At 40.4% G+C, this 20,100-nt stretch overlaps 1 protein-coding gene across 1 annotated transcript in view; it reads right to left on the bottom strand.

The window, feature by feature from the left end:
* LOC308081207 (dihydropyrimidinase-related protein 4-like) overlaps positions 1-19,874 on the bottom strand; it is a gene marked incomplete at its 5' end in the record, with an annotated part of 44,482 nt that extends 24,608 nt beyond the window's left edge. Inside the window, 7 exons of the mRNA XM_080457597.1 lie at positions 1,772-1,840; positions 6,800-6,880; positions 7,092-7,153; positions 10,308-10,472; positions 12,469-12,653; positions 15,547-15,635; positions 19,587-19,874. Coding sequence (XP_080313723.1) covers positions 1,772-1,840; positions 6,800-6,880; positions 7,092-7,153; positions 10,308-10,472; positions 12,469-12,653; positions 15,547-15,635; positions 19,587-19,874 — 939 coding nt within the window. The remainder of the gene's footprint in view (positions 1-1,771; positions 1,841-6,799; positions 6,881-7,091; positions 7,154-10,307; positions 10,473-12,468; positions 12,654-15,546; positions 15,636-19,586) is intronic.
* Positions 19,875-20,100: the final 226 nt, after the last annotated feature.

Here is a 20,100-nt window from a genome sequence, read left to right as displayed (position 1 = left end):
CAATACACCGCCTCAGTCTCCACCTGCACCATGTAAACAAATAAACAATGTAAACAAACAATACACCACCTCAGTCTCCACCTGTACCATGTAAACAAATAAACAATGTAAACAAACAATACACCACCTCAGTCTCCACCTGTACCATGTAAACAAATAAACAATGTAAACAAACAATACACCGATCAAAGTGGGTGATGATGTCATCAAAAGAAAGGATGAAATTACCTACCTGGGCTCCATCTTGGAGGCAAACCTCTCTGGTAACAAAAACGCCGAAAAAGTGATCAAAAATGTCAACCGAACAACACGCTATTTGTGGAGGATTGATCGCCTAGTCAGTAAGAATACTCTGAAGATTCTTGCAGGGGCCCTCATTCAAGGTCAATATGATTATGCATGCCCTTCATGGTATCACAACACCTCCAAGGCCTTAAAAACAAGGCTCCAAACATCCCAAAACAAACTTGTAAGGCTACTTCTTGGCCTCAATCACAAAACCCATCTAACCCCTGCTCATTTTGCTAGGATTGGATGGCTTAGGGTTGAGGACAGAGTACAGCAACTTGCTATGGGCCTGGTCTTCAAGATACACCACAACATTGGGATCCCCCTGTATTTGTCAAAATACTTCCAAAATATTAATGAAGTCCATGATCATAACACCAGAGGCAGCTCCACTGATCATGTTCAACCCAGATTTGGCTCAACTAAGGGTATGAACTCGTTCTCATGCTATTCATCAAAAATGTGGAATGCCCTACCAAAAGGAGTAAAGGAGTGTAAAACCCTACTCACTTTCAAAACTGCCCTAAAGATACACCTTCAGGAGGCTGCAATTCGAAAATGGCCCCTGTCTAAGTCTTAACCTACCCCCCCCTACCCCCCCCCCTCCTTCATTTTCCTCTTTTGTATATATATATATATATTTTTTCTCTCGTCATACCAGTAACCTGTAAGCTGATTGTATGACATTCTGTATAGTAGTGTGTATATCTGTCTGCCTCTTATATTTCATCATGATTTGTGTGCATGGGGTTCTCATCTTAAACAAGCGTAATGCTTAATGAGGGTTTCCAGTTTAGTAGACCTTGTATTGTGAATTTGTACTTCCATGTACTGTTATGTACTCTCATGTACTATTCTCATGTCTTTCTAAATAAACTACATCAATCAATCAATCAAACCACCTCAATCTCCACCTGCACCATGTAAACAAATAAACAATGTAAACAAACAATACACCGCCTCAATCTCCACCTGTACCATGTAAACAAATAAACAATGTAAACAAACAATACACCACCTCAATCTCCACCTGTACCATGTAAACAAATAAACAATTTAAACAAACAATACACCACCTCAGTCTCCACCTGTACCATGTAAACAAATAAACAATGTAAACAAACAATACACCGCCTCAGTCTCCACCTGCACCATGTAAACAAATAAACAATGTAAACAAACAATACACCACCTCAGTCTCCACCTGCACCATGTAAACAAATAGAATAAATAAACTGCTCCAGTCTCCACATACACAACAAATACATGAACAATTAACACAACAAACAGCTACACTATGTAAAGTGTAGCTGTTTGTTTGGTGTGTGTGTGTGTGTGTGTGTGTGTGTGTGTGTGTGTGTGTGTGTGTGTGTGTGTGTGTGTGTGTGTGTGTGTGTGTGTGTGTGTAGGTGTGTGTGTAGGTGTGTGAGTGTGAGTGTGTAGGTGTGTAGGTGTGTGAGTGTGCGTGTGTGTGTGTGTGTACCTCTTCAGGGTGAGAAAGGACGTGTCCTTCAGGTCCAGTGATTCCCAGATCTAACAGCTTCTTCTGTTCCTACAGACAGACAGACAGACAGACAGACAGACAGACATTGTTTACATCCGGGTGCTCCTCGTCGATTCTGCTGCAGCAACAGCGCGTCTTAAACGGTGAGATCGCTGGCACTAGATGTACCCTGTTTTAATAAACCTCTGGCACTAGATGTACCCTGTTTTAATAAACCTCTGACACTAGCTGTACCCTGTTTTAATAAACCTCTGACACTAGATGTACCCTGTTTTAATAAACCTCTGACACTAGCTGTACCCTGTTTTAATAAACCTCTGGCACTAGCTGTACCCTGTTTTAATAAACCTCTGACACTAGATGTACCCTGTTTTAATAAACCTCTGACACTAGATGTACCCTGTTTTAATAAACCTCTGACACTAGATGTACCCTGTTTTAATAAACCTCTGGCACTAGCTGTACCCTGTTTTAATAAACCTCTGGCACTAGATGTACCCTGTTTTAATAAACCTCTGGCACTAGATGTACCCTGTTTTAATAAACCTCTGGCACTAGATGTACCCTGTTTTAATAAACCTCTGGCACTAGCTGTACCCTGTTTTAATAAACCTCTGGCACTAGATGTACCCTGTTTTAATAAACCTCTGGCACTAGATGTACCCTGTTTTAATAAACCTCTGACACTAGATGTACCCTGTTTTAATAAACCTCTGACACTAGATGTACCCTGTTTTAATAAACCTCTGACACTAGATGTACCCTGTTTTAATAAACCTCTGGCACTAGATGTACCCTGTTTTAATAAACCTCTGACACTAGATGTACCCTGTTTTAATAAACCTCTGACACTAGATGTACCCTGTTTTAATAAACCTCTGGTACTAGATGTACCCTGTTTTAATAAACCTCTGACACTAGATGTACCCTGTTTTAATAAACCTCTGGTACTAGATGTACCCTGTTTTAATAAACCTCTGGCACTAGCTGTACCCTGTTTTAATAAACCTCTGACACTAGATGTACCCTGTTTTAATAAACCTCTGACACTAGATGTACCCTGTTTTAATAAACCTCTGGCACTAGATGTACCCTGTTTTAATAAACCTCTGACACTAGATGTACCCTGTTTTAATAAACCTCTGGCACTAGCTGTACCCTGTTTTAATAAACCTCTGGCACTAGCTGTACCCTGTTTTAATAAACCTCTGACACTAGATGTACCCTGTTTTAATAAACCTCTGACACTAGATGTACCCTGTTTTAATAAACCTCTGGCACTAGCTGTACCCTGTTTTAATAAACCTCTGACACTAGATGTACCCTGTTTTAATAAACCTCTGGCACTAGATGTACCCTGTTTTAATAAACCTCTGACACTAGATGTACCCTGTTTTAATAAACCTCTGACACTAGATGTACCCTGTTTTAATAAACCTCTGACACTAGATGTACCCTGTTTTAATAAACCTCTGGCACTAGATGTACCCTGTTTTAATAAACCTCTGACACTAGATGTACCCTGTTTTAATAAACCTCTGACACTAGATGTACCCTGTTTTAATAAACCTCTGGTACTAGATGTACCCTGTTTTAATAAACCTCTGACACTAGATGTACCCTGTTTTAATAGACCTCTGACACTAGATGTACCCTGTTTTAATAAACATCTGACACTAGATGTACCCTGTTTTAATAAACCTCTGACACTAGATGTACCCTGTTTTAATAAACCTCTGACACTAGATGTACCCTGTTTTAATAAACCTCTGACACTATATGTACCCTGTTTTAATAGACCTCTGACACTAGATGTACCCTGTTTTAATAGACCTCTGACACTAGATGTACCCGGTTTTAATAAACCTCTGACACTACCTGTTTTTGATTGATTGAATATTTTATTAGGCAAAAAATGTAAAACAGCACAGTTACATTTAAAATACTTTGTCTAACAGGTCCGTTCATAAAAGTCCTTGCGGACTTGTTTCCAATGAGGGCCTTGGTATTTAATTCATAGGCATATATAGTGGCACCACAGTTCAAATATCATTACAAAATAAACAGCCAAAAACAATATATAACACTATGTACAACAAAAAAAATAAAAAAGAGGGGAAAAAAATAATATGTACAAGAACAGGGGGGGGGGGGGGTCTGCTGTCTAACGGGAAAATGGTACTACCTCCACCTTTGGCCTCCTGAAAGGTGATTTTTTAAGGCTCTTTTAAATGAGCCCAGCGAACTGCATTTTTTGAGGGATGGAGTTAGACTATTCCAATCCTGGGTGGCAGTGCTGTAGAAGGAGAATTTGCCCATGTTTGATTTATGGGTGGGTGGTACCAAATTGTTGTTAACGCTCCCTCTGGTATTGTGACTGTGGGTGTCGCTAACCTTTTGGAGGTATTTACTCAGATATGCGGGAATTGGGGGCATATCGGGCAAATTTGCATTTACAATTTTGAAGGCCAGTCCCATTTTTAGTTGTTTAACCCTGTCTTCCACCCTGAGCCAGCCTAGGCTGGCAAAATGGGTGGGAGAAAGGTGGGTCATGGGCCCCAATCCGAGGAGTAGCCGAATCAGTTTGTTTTGGGAGGTTTGAAGCTTAGTCTTCAGTGACACTGAGGTGTTGGAGTACCAGGAGGTGCAAGCATAGTCAAAAAGTGGTTGAATCAGGGCCCCAGAGAGGGTCCTGAGGGCCTGAGGGTTGACAAAAGAGGAAACTCTGCCCATAAATTTGGTTCTCTGGTTTACTCTTTTGACCACCTTTGTAGCCATGCTATCACCTGTCAGGTATTTGTCAAGTACACAACCCAAATAGGTAATCTCTTCTTTGCTAGAGATAATTGTGTCATCGACTTTGACCTTGAAATCATTTACATCCATCTGTCTGAGGGAATGTTTGGTCCCAAAGAGAATGGATTCAGTTTTCCCAAGGTGTAGTGACAGTTTGTTATCGGTAAGCCAAGTACGGATTTTTGAGAGTTCGGAGCTGAGCGCCTCCTCAACTTGCAACTTGTCCTCTCCCGAGATCAGGAGTGCCGAGTCATCAGCGAACAGGAACAATTTGCAGTTACAGGCAGCACTCATGTCGTTAATGTATAGAAGAAACAGTAACGGCCCTAGAATGCTGCCCTGAGGAACCCCACAGCTCACCGGGAGGGATGAGGACATGGTTCCGTTGATGTCAACCACTTGTTCTCTTCCCTCCAGGTAAGATCTCATCCAGTTTAGTGATGTGCAGTCAAAACCAATCGCCCTCAGCTTATCAAGTAAAATTGAGTGGTTTACAGTGTCGAACGCTTTTTGGAGGTCCAACATGACCATGCCGCAGTATTTGCCCGCGTCTACCTCACGTTTGATGTAGTCGGTCAGATACAGTAGGCATGTGTCAGTGGAATGGGAGGTTCTGAAGCCCGATTGGAATTCAAACAACAGTTTATGCTCGCTGAGGTAGCTGTTGATTTGTTCTTGAATTAATCGCTCTACAACCTTTGAGATGGAACAAAGGATGGAAACAGGCCTATAGTTGCCAGGTTCTAATTTGCTTCCTTTTTTATGCAGAGGGATTACTCTTGCCAACTTGAAATCCTGTGGGACGTGACACTGGCTGATGGATAGGTTTGTGATTTGGGCTACTATGGGGGCAATAGCAGTAGCTGCGTCTCTGAGGAATCTGGTGGGGATATTGTCAAGGCCGGTGGCCTTGTTTGGCTGGAGGGCGAGTAGTTTTTTCTGCACATCATCAGCATTTACTGGTTTGAATGAAAAGGAGTCTTTTTTAGCCCCTAGTTTAACATAGTGAGCATGGATGTGGTCAGAGCCGTACAAACCTGAATGCTGAGGAAGTTTGCTTACCAACTGGGTTGCAATGGTGGTAAAAAAGCTGTTAAAACAGTTTGCTACCGCTTGCTTGTCGGTAATGAGCACGCCACTTGAAATAATGCAGATGTTTGTAGCTTTGGTTTGAATTTTGTTGTTGCAGCCCAATTTCTGTAGCGCTTCCCACAGCTTTTGTGGGTGGCTTTTGTTTGCCTCAATACTTTCATTTAAGAAATTCTTTTTGGCAGTTTTGACCAATTTGTTTACTACATTTCGTTGATTTCTGCATCTTTCAAGTAGTTGCACATCTTTGCATTTCCTGAACTCAGAGTACATTTTGTTTCTGAGTTTGATTGCATTTAGGATGTCTCCATTCATCCAGGGTTGTGTACGGGCTCTGACTCTCACCACCTTCTTGGGCGCTAGGCTATCAATAACAGACACAAAAGCAGTTTTGAAACCAGTCCAAGACTCCTCAGCCGAGGAGCCACCGAGTACATTTGACCAATCCACTTTCTCAAGAGCTGTTGTGAGAGCTTCTGATGAGTAAGTTTTCACAGCTCTGCAGCTGATCGTGCTATGACAATCAACTACAGATCTGTGAAGCTTACGCGTGCAGAAAATGATGTTATGGTCGCTTAGACTGCACTCAATGACTCCACTTAAAGGAATCCTCGACTGGTCTGATGTCAAAATGAGGTCAATGATGGTCTGAGAAGTGGGGCCTACCCTTGTGATATTTTTTATCATTTGGGTGAGGCCTGTACCCTGTTAGATGTCATGATGGCTAAAGGAAGGTTGATCACTTGCCTCAACTTCCACCACTTTATCCATTGCAGAGAGACAGTCACTGTGCTTTCTTAGTTGCTTGTATAATATCCACGACCCGTACGAGTTCTGGTCCCCGTTTTATTATCATCACTTGGGTTCAGGTTGGTTCAGATTCTATCACCTCGGAACCCCGGTTCTGTTTATCATAACACCCTATATATGTATAGATAGATATATAGATAGATACTGTAGATAGAGACATGTGCGTGAGTGCGTGTGTGTGCGTGTGTGTGTGTGTATGTGTGTGTGTGTGTGTGTGTGTGTGTGTGTGTGTGTGGGCGTGTGTGTGTGTGTGTGTGTGTGTGTGTGTGTGTGTGTGTGTGTGTGTGTGTGTGTGTGTGTGTGTTGTGTTACCTCATCGATGATGTCACCGTTTTCAGCGTGGACCATAGCGATTCCTCCCAAATCTCTGAGGACACTGAACGCTTCATATAACTAAAATATATAAAACATATTCATTTATTCATAAATGATACACTGATTACTACCATGATCTATCTTCTATCTACTACCTGGTCTGGACATAGTTGATCTTAATACTTTTTAAATCGCTCTGGATAAGAGTCTGATAAATGCACACATTTTAAATGAGTGTACATTGTGGTGGTAATAATAATAATCATAATAATATTAATAATATGTTTACCTGTGAGTCAGAGCTCTGGTATTTATCTTTATAAGACATGAAGAGAAGAAAGGAGTTTACACCTGGAGAGAGAAATATGCATTATTAACACACACACACACACACACACACACACACACACACACACACACACACACACACACACACACACACATTCTGATAACATACTTTATTAAGTTCATTCCAAACTATTTATTTTCCTAAATAAATGTACTTCTTATTGAAACAAAGTCATGTGTGGTCTCCACTTTGTCTGCCTTTAATCTAAGTCATCATGATAAATGGGGGCTCGTCAAAACAATGTGGTCATATGGAGTGGAGTATCACACATGGCAGCGGTTTTTTTTATTTAGTTTGATGAAATGAGGAGGTTTAAATAATCCTTTTTGGGCTCGTTGGGTAAACTGATAACGTAAGATAACATTTGGAGTGGCATTATGTAGAACTGGTTGTCCTCGGGGGGCAGCAGTCTCTAGAGAGACTCTCTATAGAGAGTCGGTTGCAGGTTTTCCTAGGTGACAGAGAAAACGTGGGTAGAGCATCCATTTTCCCTTTTCAGAATCAGAAGCTTTATTGCCATGACATGTAGACATGTTAGGAATTTGGTTTGATGCAGTGGAGCGCAGCTTACAACAGGACTGGTGCAAGACAGGACAAGACAGTGCAAACCACATCATAGTGCAAACAACAAGTAATACATAACAATAAATATGAGAAGTGCCAAAAGTGCTAAAAAGGACCAATTGAATAACATTGCTCAACATTATTCCATAGACATTGACACCAAGCGTATTAAAGAAACCATTAAAAGTATCATACAGGCTAACCTGGAAGATTCTGGGGTGCTGGTGAAGGAGGGAAGTAAGGGTGATGGCTGGGTTAACATTTGAACAATAGAAGGAGCTGTTAATGTTAAAAATAGAACACGAGCAGGAGTTGGACAAAATGAAATACAAAAAGGAACAAATGAGACTGGATTTGGAACTGAAAAAATTAGGATTGATAAAAGAAGGGAAAATGTCGGCAACTGCTTTAAACAAGAAATTCTCTGGTTCTCCTTTCGATGTAGGAAGTAACTTAAAGTTAATGCCTAAGTTTAATGAAAAGGATGTGGACACATGTTTCTGTATTTTTGTTTGAACGTGTGTTTGAACAGAAGCTGGCCTGAGGAGGAACAGACTCTAATGTTGCAGTGTGTCTTTACAGGTAAAGCACAAGAGGCTTACTCGGCACTGTCTGTAGAGGATTGCAAAGACTACAAAAAGGTAAAGGCAGGTATTGAAGGCCTATGAGTTAGTTCCTGAGGCATATCGCCAACGGTTCAGAGAAGGGCGTAAAAATGGTGGACAGACACAGGTGGAATTTACACGGGATTTGTTGTCAAATTTTAACCGTTGGTGTTCCTCATCTGGAGTAAAAAGTTTGGAGGACTTAGGTGATTTGGTAGTTCTAGAACAGTTAAAGCTGTCTGTTCCTGACTATGTTGCATTAACCTACATTAATGAACGCAAAGTTAAATGTCCTAGTGATGCTGCAGTGTTGGCGGACGAATATGTTTTAACACATAAGCGTATCTTTGGGAAACCAAATGTTGAGGAATTCCAAAAAGCTGACTTTGGAGTGCCTAAACTGGAATGACAGGTTGATGGTAGAAGTAACTCAGACCAATGTCATTATTGCCTTGAAAAGGGACATTGGTTAAAATAATGTCCTTTGCTAAAAGAGAAAAGTTCATATGTGAAGTCAGCTGGTTTGGCTGCATCCATTCATAATCCCATTGTTGGGAAGGCAGCAGAACTGGTGGCTCCTTTTCAAATGCATGTCAAGCCAATAGACATTTCAGAGATTGAGTTGGGTTATGCTCCATTCATGTCCTATGGGATGGCAAAGCTAATTGGGAGTGAAAAGGAAGTTCCAGTAAGAATATTGCGGGGCTCAGGATCTTTACAAAGCTTTGTAAGAGAGGCAGCACTGCCTTTTTCTCCAGGTTCGGATACTGGGGTCTGCATTCCAGTTAGAGGGATGGGCCTGCAAACTCTGTTGGTGCCGCTGCATAAAATGTTTCTGTCCTGTGATCTGGTGCAGGGAGACGTGGAGGTCGGTGTTCGCCCCGAACTGCCAGTCGAAGGAATTGACATAATTTTGGGAAATGACTTGGCAGGTTCCCGAGTTTGGGCAAATGATATCAGACAAGAATATGTACACAAATCTGATGGGTCAATAAAATGACCTGTGTTTCACTTCTAGAACCTCCAGAGGGCCCTGAGCCAGATCAGGCAGAGGCCACAGAGCAGCAAGAGAACCCTGTCTATATGGTTTGTGCGGTGACACAGGCACTGTGGGCTGTTCTGGAGGATTGCTTGACTAGGCAATGTCAGAAAACTCTGAGGGGAACATGTTTGCTTTGCCAAATGATCTTTATGTTTCGCGTTCAGAACTGGTGAAAGCACAGCAAGAAGACCAGTCTCTGAAAGACCTGTATGATCTAGTTTTGTCTTGGTCTCAGGTGAGGAAAGTTAGTCAGGGGTATTTCCTCCAGGAGGATCCCTTGTTCCTCATGGTGTCTAACTTAATGGAGCATGATGTGGATGTGGGGGATTAGAACTGAGAACAGTAGAAAAGATAATCCTGAAAAAAAAAAAAAAAAAAACGATTTAAGTTGTTTGCTTTCAAGGTCTGAGGTGGACCTCATTCTGAGGGGAGGGGGATGTGACGGCCTCTCGGCCTTAGATCTGTGTCTCTGAGATCCATGGGCTCCCCTCATTGGTGGGGAATCCTGCACACCCAGGTGGGGTGATTGCTCACCCTATATAATGGGGCCTGAGCCTTCACTGTGTCTCTTCACTTGCTTTGGTCGAGTTAGGTTCTTTGAGTTGTTTGTTTGTCTCATACATTCATACACTTGCACACATCACTGATATTCTGATAACATACTTTATTAAGTTGATTCCAATTACTTTATCTACTATTTATTTTTCTAAATAAATAGTACTTCTTATTGAAACAAAGTCATGTGTGGTCTCCACTTTGAGAGAGAGAGAGAGAGAGAGAGAGAGAGAGAGAATAATGGGACGTGACATGTTGGGGTCAAAGTCGGGTTTCATGTCTGACAGACCCTGACAGAGAGACACACGCGCGCGCACACGCACACACACACACACACACACACACACACACACACACACACACACACACACACACACACACACACAGTACCTTTGTCTTTAATGAGCGTCTCCATCTCTTCGGTCAGAGAGTCGCTCCATCGGGTGATATCCATGTGCAGAGAGTAGTCGCAGCACGCCCTCCTGTCAGCCGTATCCCTCCACTGCTCATACGCACACAGCAAACTAGTCCCTGGCTCTGGAACCACATGGTCAACTGAGAACAACAGGATTATAATGATGACAATCATTCAAATACTATTATTATTATTATTATTATTATTATTATTATTATTATTATTATACTCATTAAAATACTATTATTATTATTATTATTATACTCATTCAAATACTATTATTATTATTATTATTATACTCATTCAAATACTATTATTATTATTATTATTATTATTATACTCATTCAAATACTATTATTATTTATGTAATAATCATTAAAATACTATTATTATTATTATAAGAATCATTCAAATATAATTATAATACATGTTATGTCGTTTAGATTATTGTAGTCAGATTAGAATAGACTTATATTGCATTTGTGATTTGGTGTTAGTAAGGACAGGTAAACACTGTAGGAGGAGTCATCTGATCGTTAAGCATTTCACAATATAAGAGTCTCTTTCTATAAATCAGAGTCAGATATCGTTGTGGTTTTCACACTGTAAGATGTTTCACCAGGATGTGATCCAGACCCGATACATACGTTTGTTTTTATTGTTATTAGACAAGCTTAGTGCTTTACGAGTTATCCAGTTTAGTAGACCTTGTATTGTGAATTGTACTTCCAAGTACTGTTTCTCATGTCTTACTAAATAAAGTACATCAATCAATCAATCAATTGTTTTCGGCCTGGCGAGAGAGTATGTTTTGCCTCCTGTCCGTCCGTCCGTGTGTGTCCGTGTGTGTGTGTGTGTGTGTGTGTGTGTGTGTGTGTGTGTGTGTGTCCGTCCGTGTGTGTGTCCGTGTGTCATTGCACAGCTATTCTCCGGCACTGTTGGCTTGATCCCAGCAAAACTGTACACACACACACACTCCCCGGATGCCACAGCAGAACCTCTGAACCTAAATTCTTCACATGGGCCTTTTATAGCGCCACCAGGAGGCCGATTTGAGCAGAACACATTTTTTGACAGTACTCCTACAGATTGTGTCCAACGATCCCGCAAATCGGTACACAGTATCTCTATAGTCATTAAACAAAACGGGTCTTTCAGATCTTTTATATTTCATCCTGATTGGCTAAAAATGGCTAACAAAGTTTGCAGGAGTGCTCCGTTTTGAACAAAATGCCTCAAGTCATGAACTATTAGTCATGCCTCCAGCCAGTGATAGTAGTAATGGTAGTAGTTGTATTCTTACTAATGGTAGTATTATTATCTTACTAATAGTATTATTATCTTACTAATAGTATTATTATCTTACTAATAGTATTATTATCTTACTAATAGTAGTATTATTATCTTACTAATCGTAGTGGTGCCTCCAGCCAGTGATAGTAGTAATAGTAGTAGTTGTATTCTTACTAATGGTGGTATTATTATCTTACTAATAGTAGTGGTGCCTCCAGCCAGTGATAGTAGTAATAGTAGTAGTCGTATTCTTACTAATAGTAGTATTATTATCTTACTAATAGTATTATTATCTTACTAATAGTATTATTATCTTACTAATAGTAGTGGTGCCTCCAGCCAGTGATAGTAGTAATAGTAGTAGTTGTATTCTTACTAATAGTAGTATTATTATCTTACTAATAGTATTATTATCTTACTAATAGTATTATTATCTTACTAATAGTAGTGGTGCCTCCAGCCAGTGATAGTAGTAATAGTAGTAGTCGTATTCTTACTAATAGTAGTATTATTATCTTACTAATAGTATTATTATCTTACTAATAGTATTATTATCTTACTAATAGTAGTGGTGCCTCCAGCCAGTGATAGTAGTAATAGTAGTAGTTGTATTCTTACTAATGGTGGTATTATTATCTTACTAATAGTAGTGGTGCCTCCAGCCAGTGATAGTAGTAATAGTAGTAGTTGTATTCTTACTAATAGTAGTATTATTATCTTACTAATAGTAGTGGTGCCTCCAGCTAGTGATAGTAGTAATAGTAGTAGTCGTATTCTTACTAATAGTAGTATTATTATCTTACTAATAGTATTATTATCTTACTAATAGTATTATTATCTTACTAATCGTAGTGGTGCCTCCAGCCAGTGCAGCTTTAGACGCCTGGTAGAAGTCGTCAGCGGGAGTCATTCCGTGTTGAGGAGCTAGCATGCTAACGTTAGCATCCACTCCTCCAGGAAGTAGCAGGTTTCCATAAGCCTCCACCGTCTTCACACCGGCTGGCACCAACAGCTGCTCTCCCACCTGCCTGATTAACATGAATTAACATTAATGAGCATACATTAACATGAATTAACATTAATGAGCATACATTAACATGAATTAACATTAATGAGCTTACATTAACATGAATTAACATTAACGAGCATACATTAACATGAATTAACATTAATGAGCATACATTAACATGAATTAACATTAATGAGCATACATTAACATGAATTAACATTAATGAGCTTACATTAACATGAATTAACATTAATAAGCATACATTAACATGAATTAAAACACGTTAACATAATCCTCCACCGCCTTCACTTCCTCCCACCTGCCTGATTATTAACAACATTAACAAGAACTTCATTCAGAACAACTACTAATGAAATGCCTGGCCGTGGTGGCAGTAGTGGAGAACAGGTCGTCTCTGGGGTGATGAGTGTCCTTGACGATACGTTGAGCTTCCACCAGCTTCTCATACAGCCACCTCCCATGATGCACTGGGCTGTCCACCTCCCATGATGCACTGGGCTGTCCACCTCCCATGATGCACTGGGCTGTCCACCTCCCATGATGCACTGGGCTGTCCACCTCCCATGATGCACTGGGCTGTCCACCTCCCATGATGCACTGGGCTGTCCACCTCCCATGATGCACTGGGCTGTCCACCTCCCATGATGCACTGGGCTGTCCACCTCCCATGATGCACTGGGCTGTCCACCTCCCATGATGCACTGGGCTGTCCACCTCCCATGATGCACTGGGCTGTCCACCTCCCATGATGCACTGGGCTGTCCACCTCCCATGATGCACTGGGCTGTCCGCACCACCCGCCGTAGGTTTTTTCTGTTGGCGGGCGGTACAGTTTCCACACCAGACGGTACAGTTTCCACACCAGACGGTACAGTACCCACACCAGACGGTACAGTATCCACACCAGACGGTACAGTATCCACACCAGACGGTACAGTACCCACACCAGACAGTACAGTATCCACACCAGACTGTACAGTATCCACACCAGACGGTACAGTATCCACACCAGACGGTACAGTATCCACACCAGACGGTACAGTATCCACACCAGACGGTACAGTATCCACACCAGACGGTACAGTTTCCACACCAGACGGTACAGTATCCACACCAGACGGTACAGTATCCACACCAGACGGTACAGTATCCACACCAGACGGTACAGTATCCACACCAGACGGTACAGTACCCATACCAGGCGTTAGGATTCGCCCCTTCCTCATGGAGAAAGCAGCCCAGGTGCTCATCCAGGCTCTTGTCATCTCCCGCCTGGACTACTGCAACTCCCTCCTTGCTGGTGCTCCGGCATCAGCCATCAGACCTCTGGAGCTTGTTCAGAAAGCTGCGGCTCGTCTGGTGTTCAACCGCCCCAAGTTCTCCCACACAACCATCCTTCTCCGTTCTCTACACTGGCTCCCCGTAGCGGCTCGCATCCAGTTCAAGACCCTGGTGCTAGCCTATAGGGCAGTGAAAGGAACAGCTCCTTCCTACCTCCAGGCTATGGTCAAGGCTTACACCCCTGCCCGACCACTTCGGTCTGCCACCTCGGGGCGACTGGTTGCCTCGTCGCCCAGTGGTCCTTCTGGCCGATCTACACGGTCACAGCTTTTCTCTGTTCTGGCCCCACAGTGGTGGAATGAACTCCCCACTGATGTCAGGACAGCAGAGTCACTGATGTTAGGACAGCAGAGTCACTGCCCATCTTTCACCGCAGGCTGAAAACCCACCTCTTCAGGAAACACCACCCTTCCTCTTAGCCTTGCCTACTTGTTGTCAATTATTTGTACGAGCTCTTGTTTTTATTGGATCTTGTTTATTTCATACACTTATTTGTTTTAGCTCTTGCTCATTTGATTTTCCTATTTGTCTCATCTGTTTAAGACAGTAGGTAGCTGATATATTGCACTTTTACCTTAGCGCTAGGTATATTCTTGGTTGCTTGTTTTTGCAGAAAATGCACTTAAGACTGATGATTAGTAGTTTTCTTCCCTACCTATGTTGAATGCACTTATTGTAAGTCGCTTTAGATAAAAGCGCCTGCTAAATGACTGTAATGTAATGTAATGTAAAATGTAATGTAATGTAAAATGTAATGTTACAGTACTCATACCAGGCGGGACAGTACTCATACCAGGCGGTACAGTCATAGATATATATAAAGGCTAGATGGCTCAAGGGGGCGGCGCAAGCGTAGCTCAACCGCGGCCATCTTGAAACAGTCATTCATAACATTATGTCTATGGTGCATATACTTTGAAATAACCATAGCGTGCTCAATTTTCATCCGATTTTCAAACGGTTTGGTGTGTTGTAAACACCAAAGATGTAGTTATGATACTGCATACTTATAATTATAATCATGTTTTTTTTTAATATATAATTTTAAGTATGCAGTAACATAACTACATCTTTGGTGTTTACAACACACCAAACCGTTTGAAAATTGGATGAAAATTGAGCACGCTATGGTTATTTTAAAGTATATGCACCATAGACATAATGTTATGAATGACTGTTTCAAGATGGCCGCCATGTGGCAACGTCGTACTCCATTGGCCAGCAGCGCGGGTGAGTCATCTAGCCTTTATATATATCTATGGGTACAGTACTCATACCATGTTCTCCTTCTGAGCCTGATCTCTGTTTCCCAAAGAGTGGGTTGGGGCCCATTTTTGGGTCGCCAGCACATTTTTATTTTATAAGTAAATATATATCTTTTGTTTAAAAGATTTTCAAAAGTAAAATGAAACAAATCATAAATTAATTTGAATAAATTAGGGAATTCCATCAATTAAAAGGAAGTAGAGAAAATAGCAGATCTACAGATCTACAGATCTACAAGTTATAATAATAATAATAATAATAATAATAATAATAATAATAATTACCTGATGATTCCATCTTCTATGTAAACATCTGCATAGAAGGACTGGTCATCATTCACCACTTTACCTCCTCTGATCAACAGACCAGCACCCTGCAAACACCACACACAGGTCAATGAGACAGACAGGTTAGTGAGACAGACAGACAGGTTAGTGAGACAGACAGACAGACAGACAATGAGACAGACAGACAGGTTAGTGAGACAGACAGACAATGAGACAGACAGACAGGTTAGTGAGACAGACAGACAGGTTAGTGAGACAGACAGACAGACAGGTTAGTGAGACAGACAGACAGACAGACAGGTTAGTGAGACAGACAGACAGACAGGTTAGTGAGACAGACAGACAGACAGGTTAGTGAGACAGACAGACAGACAGACAGACAGGTTAGTGAGACAGACAGACAGACAATGAGACAGACAGACAGTCTTGGTCAATACAAGACCGACTGCCCAATGTGGGTCACACACCTCTCTCTCTCTCTCTCTCTCTCTCTCTCTCTCTCTCTCTCTCTCTCTCTCTCTCTCTCTCTCTCTCTCTCTCTCTCTCTCTCTCTCTCTCTCTCTCTCTCTCTCTCTCTCTCTCTCTCTCTCACCGTAGGTCTCGTGCAGTTCTTCTTGTTGAGGAACGACATGATGAATGAATGAAAGATTTTAAATATCTACTTAATAAAGCACCACCCAGCAGTGTGTGTGTGTGTGTGTGTGTGTGTGTGTGTGTGTGTGTGTGTGTGTGTATAATAAACACAGTGTGTTTTAGTGTTTCCAGTCAGTGTGCTGCTCTTTGTCTGGACGGTGTGTAGTTACATGTGTGTCAAAACACACAACACTAACACCCTGTTTCCCGCTCATTCTCTTCAAAATAAAAGCTCCACCGACAGCTAACGTGTGTAACGTTTTGAAATTAGAGCCAAAGATAGCCGATCTACAAGCTCATGACTCGCTGTGAGTTTGTAGATCTGCTATTTTCGCGCTTAATGGTAATAATATAGCGTTTGTATTATATATACCAGTCAATACATTATGATATTTATATATGTTTTATATACATTATAATATAATGATATTTATGTAACGTTTGTATTATATATTATATTATAAATAATGATCGATTTGAGAGATTGTTTCATATTTCGTCGTTCCGCTGATGTTTTCCCCAAATTCATGATTAATCGTTTATTTTATTTTTGTATTAATTTATTTTTCATTTTAATTTGAAAAGCAAACTGTACAGCTTCTAGCTGACCGTGTTTAATGTGACGCAATACAACCAGGACCACACCCCTTTATCACACACACACACACTCACACACACACACACACACACACGCACGCACGCACGCACGCATGCACACTTGCTCACACACATGCTCACTCACAGACACACCCCTCTCATCCTCTAACACACACATGCATGTGTGTGTGTGTGTGTGTGTGTGTGTGTGTGTGTGTGTGTGTGTGTGTGTGTGTGTGTGTGTGTGGAGGAGTGCTCCGTTTTGAACAAAATGCCTCAAGTCATGAACACAACGTTCACTTACTGTGACATTTTGCACCTACTTTTCCACTAGGCCGAGGAAGAAATATGCCACTTGAAAATTATCAAATCAGCCTCATGGTGGCGCTATAACAGGCTGATAAGTATTTTTACCTATAACTGCACCGATCTGTGTAAAACCTTGTATGAACACTCTCTAGAGGCCAAGGAACAACCTTTGCCCTGCATTTTTGTTTGATTTTTTATATTCCATCCTGATTGGCTAAGATTTACATCCTAAAGTTTGCCGGAGTGGCCCGTTTTGAACAAAATGCCGCAAATCATGAACGCAGCGTCCAATTACTGTGAAACTTTGCACGCACATTTGCACTACCTTGAGAAACAAATGCCACCCTTTTAACCCTGTAAGACCCGGATATATTTGTACTTGCAAAACATTTTTAAACCTTTCAGATGGTTTTGTAGGAGTACTTTGAAGAGGAAAATATAATGTTTAAAAAAGTTTTGGTAAGTTTTTATGCAAATGTTGACATATAGCAACGTTGGGTCTATCAGATAGCAAAATTTCCTAAAGGCCATTTTTATATTATACTATTATAGCGCCACCAAGAGGCCGATTTTGGCAACAATTTTATATTTTATATTACTCCTACAAATGTTGTCCAAACATCATGCAAATCAGTACACATTATCTCGATAGTCAAGTGATCAAGATGGTTCGGTCCGATTTTTCATATTCCATCCTGATTGGCGAATTCCAAACATTGCTGGCCCACAATAACCTACCTGACCTGGTGAACAGCTAATCTCCGGCACCATTGGCCCGGTCGCTGTGAAACTGTGCACAAACACTCCCTGGATGCCAATTCAGAACCCACATTTTTTAGATTGGCCTGTTACAGCGCCACCAGGAGGCCGACTTGTGCAAAACACGTTTTTGGATATTACTCCTCCAGATTTTGTCCAAACATCACACAAATCGGTAGACAGTATCTCTATAGTCATGTGATCAACACAGATCTACCCGATCTGCCATATTCCATCCTGATTGCCTAAGATTGGCTTCCAAAATGTGCAGGATTGGTTTATTTTGAACAAAATGAACGCAGCGTGCAATTTCCGTGAAATTTTCACTGGGTTCTGGGGGAACAAACAGCTGTGACAGGAAGTACAACAGAAGCAATTTTGTGCATGTGTGACTGGTCTATCTGGCAGCGGGTCACAGCGCCACCTGGCCACCTGGCATGCACACTGCAGCGTTTTCAATCACTGTTGTGCCTCCGTGTGGAAAGCAGAATAAAAAGTGACAACGCAACGGCACTCTTTTCTCATCGTTACCGTGGAAACGTGGCCTGAGACCAGCGCACGTTTCTCACCTTCACTTCAATGATTTGAACGAACACTATACTAACATATATATATAACATACATATACAAACACTATACTAACATATATATATAACATACATATACAAACACTATACTAACATATATATATAACATACATATACAAACACTATACTAACATATATATATAACATACATATACAAACACTATACTAACATATATATATATAACATACATATACAAACACTATACTAACATATATATATAACATATACAAACACTATACTAACATATATATATAACATACATATACAAACACTATACTAACATATATATATAACATACATATACAAACACTATACTAACATATATATATATAACATACATATACAAACACTATACTAACATATATATATAACATACATATACAAACACTATACTAACATATATATATAACATACATATACAAACACTATACTAACATATATATATAACATACATATACAAACACTATACTAACATATATATATAACATACATATACAAACACTATACTAACATATATATATAACATACATATACAAACACTATACTAACATATATATATAACATACATATACAAACACTATACTAACATATATATATAACATATACAAACACTATACTAACATATATATATATATAACATACATATACAAACACTATACTAACATATATATAACATACATATACAAACACTATACTAACATATATATATAACATACATATACAAACACTATACTAACATATATATATAACATACATATACAAACACTATACTAACATATATATATATAACATACATATACAAACACTATACTAACATATATATATAACATACATATACAAACACTATACTAACATATATATATAACATACATATACAAACACTATACTAACATATATATATAACATACATATACAAACACTATACTAACATATATATATAACATACATATACAAACACTATACTAACATATATATATAACATACATATACAAACACTATACTACTGCTTTGAAGCAGAGAGAGTCAATCAATCAATCAATCAATCAATCAATCAATCAATCAATCAATCAATCAATCAATCAATCAATCAATCAATCAATCATTACATTTAAGTGAATGAATGAATAAAATAAAGACATCTTTTTGGTCACCTCTCTCTTGCCGTAGCAGTTGAGTCGGTGGTTTCCCGGGGCGTGGGGCGGTGGGGGGCGGGGCGTCTGGCTGACGGACGAGAAGTCGCTGCCGGCGTCGCTGAGCGCATCGCTGTCGCCACGGCGACGCCTCCGCTGCGTCCCGGGGCTGAAGGACTCGAAGTTCAACGTCTTGTTCTCGAACGCTCCCTCAACGTTGCTGAACATTCCTCCATACTTCACTCTGGGCCGAGGAGACTCTGTCCCCAACCTGCTGAACAATGAGCCTTCTTCATCTCTGTCTGACATGATGGAGGGAGAGAGATAGATAGATAGATAGATAGATAGAGAGATAGATAGATAGATAGATAGATAGATAGATAGATAGATAGATAGATAGATAGATAGATAGATAGATAGATAGATAGATAGATAGAGTTAGATAGATCTATCTCAGAAGGAGGTGTAGGACAGAATGAAGGGAGCAGACAGTGAAAGAGGAGAAAAGGGGAGGAGGAGACAAAATGAGGACAAT

The sequence above is a fragment of the Gymnoscopelus braueri genome, assembly GCF_963280865.1.
Source record: "Gymnoscopelus braueri genome assembly, contig: SCAFFOLD_58, whole genome shotgun sequence".
In the NCBI taxonomy this organism is placed as follows: domain Eukaryota; kingdom Metazoa; phylum Chordata; class Actinopteri; order Myctophiformes; family Myctophidae; genus Gymnoscopelus; species Gymnoscopelus braueri.
Note: the sequence above shows the minus strand (reverse complement) of the source record. Positions and strands in the feature narration are given on the sequence as shown.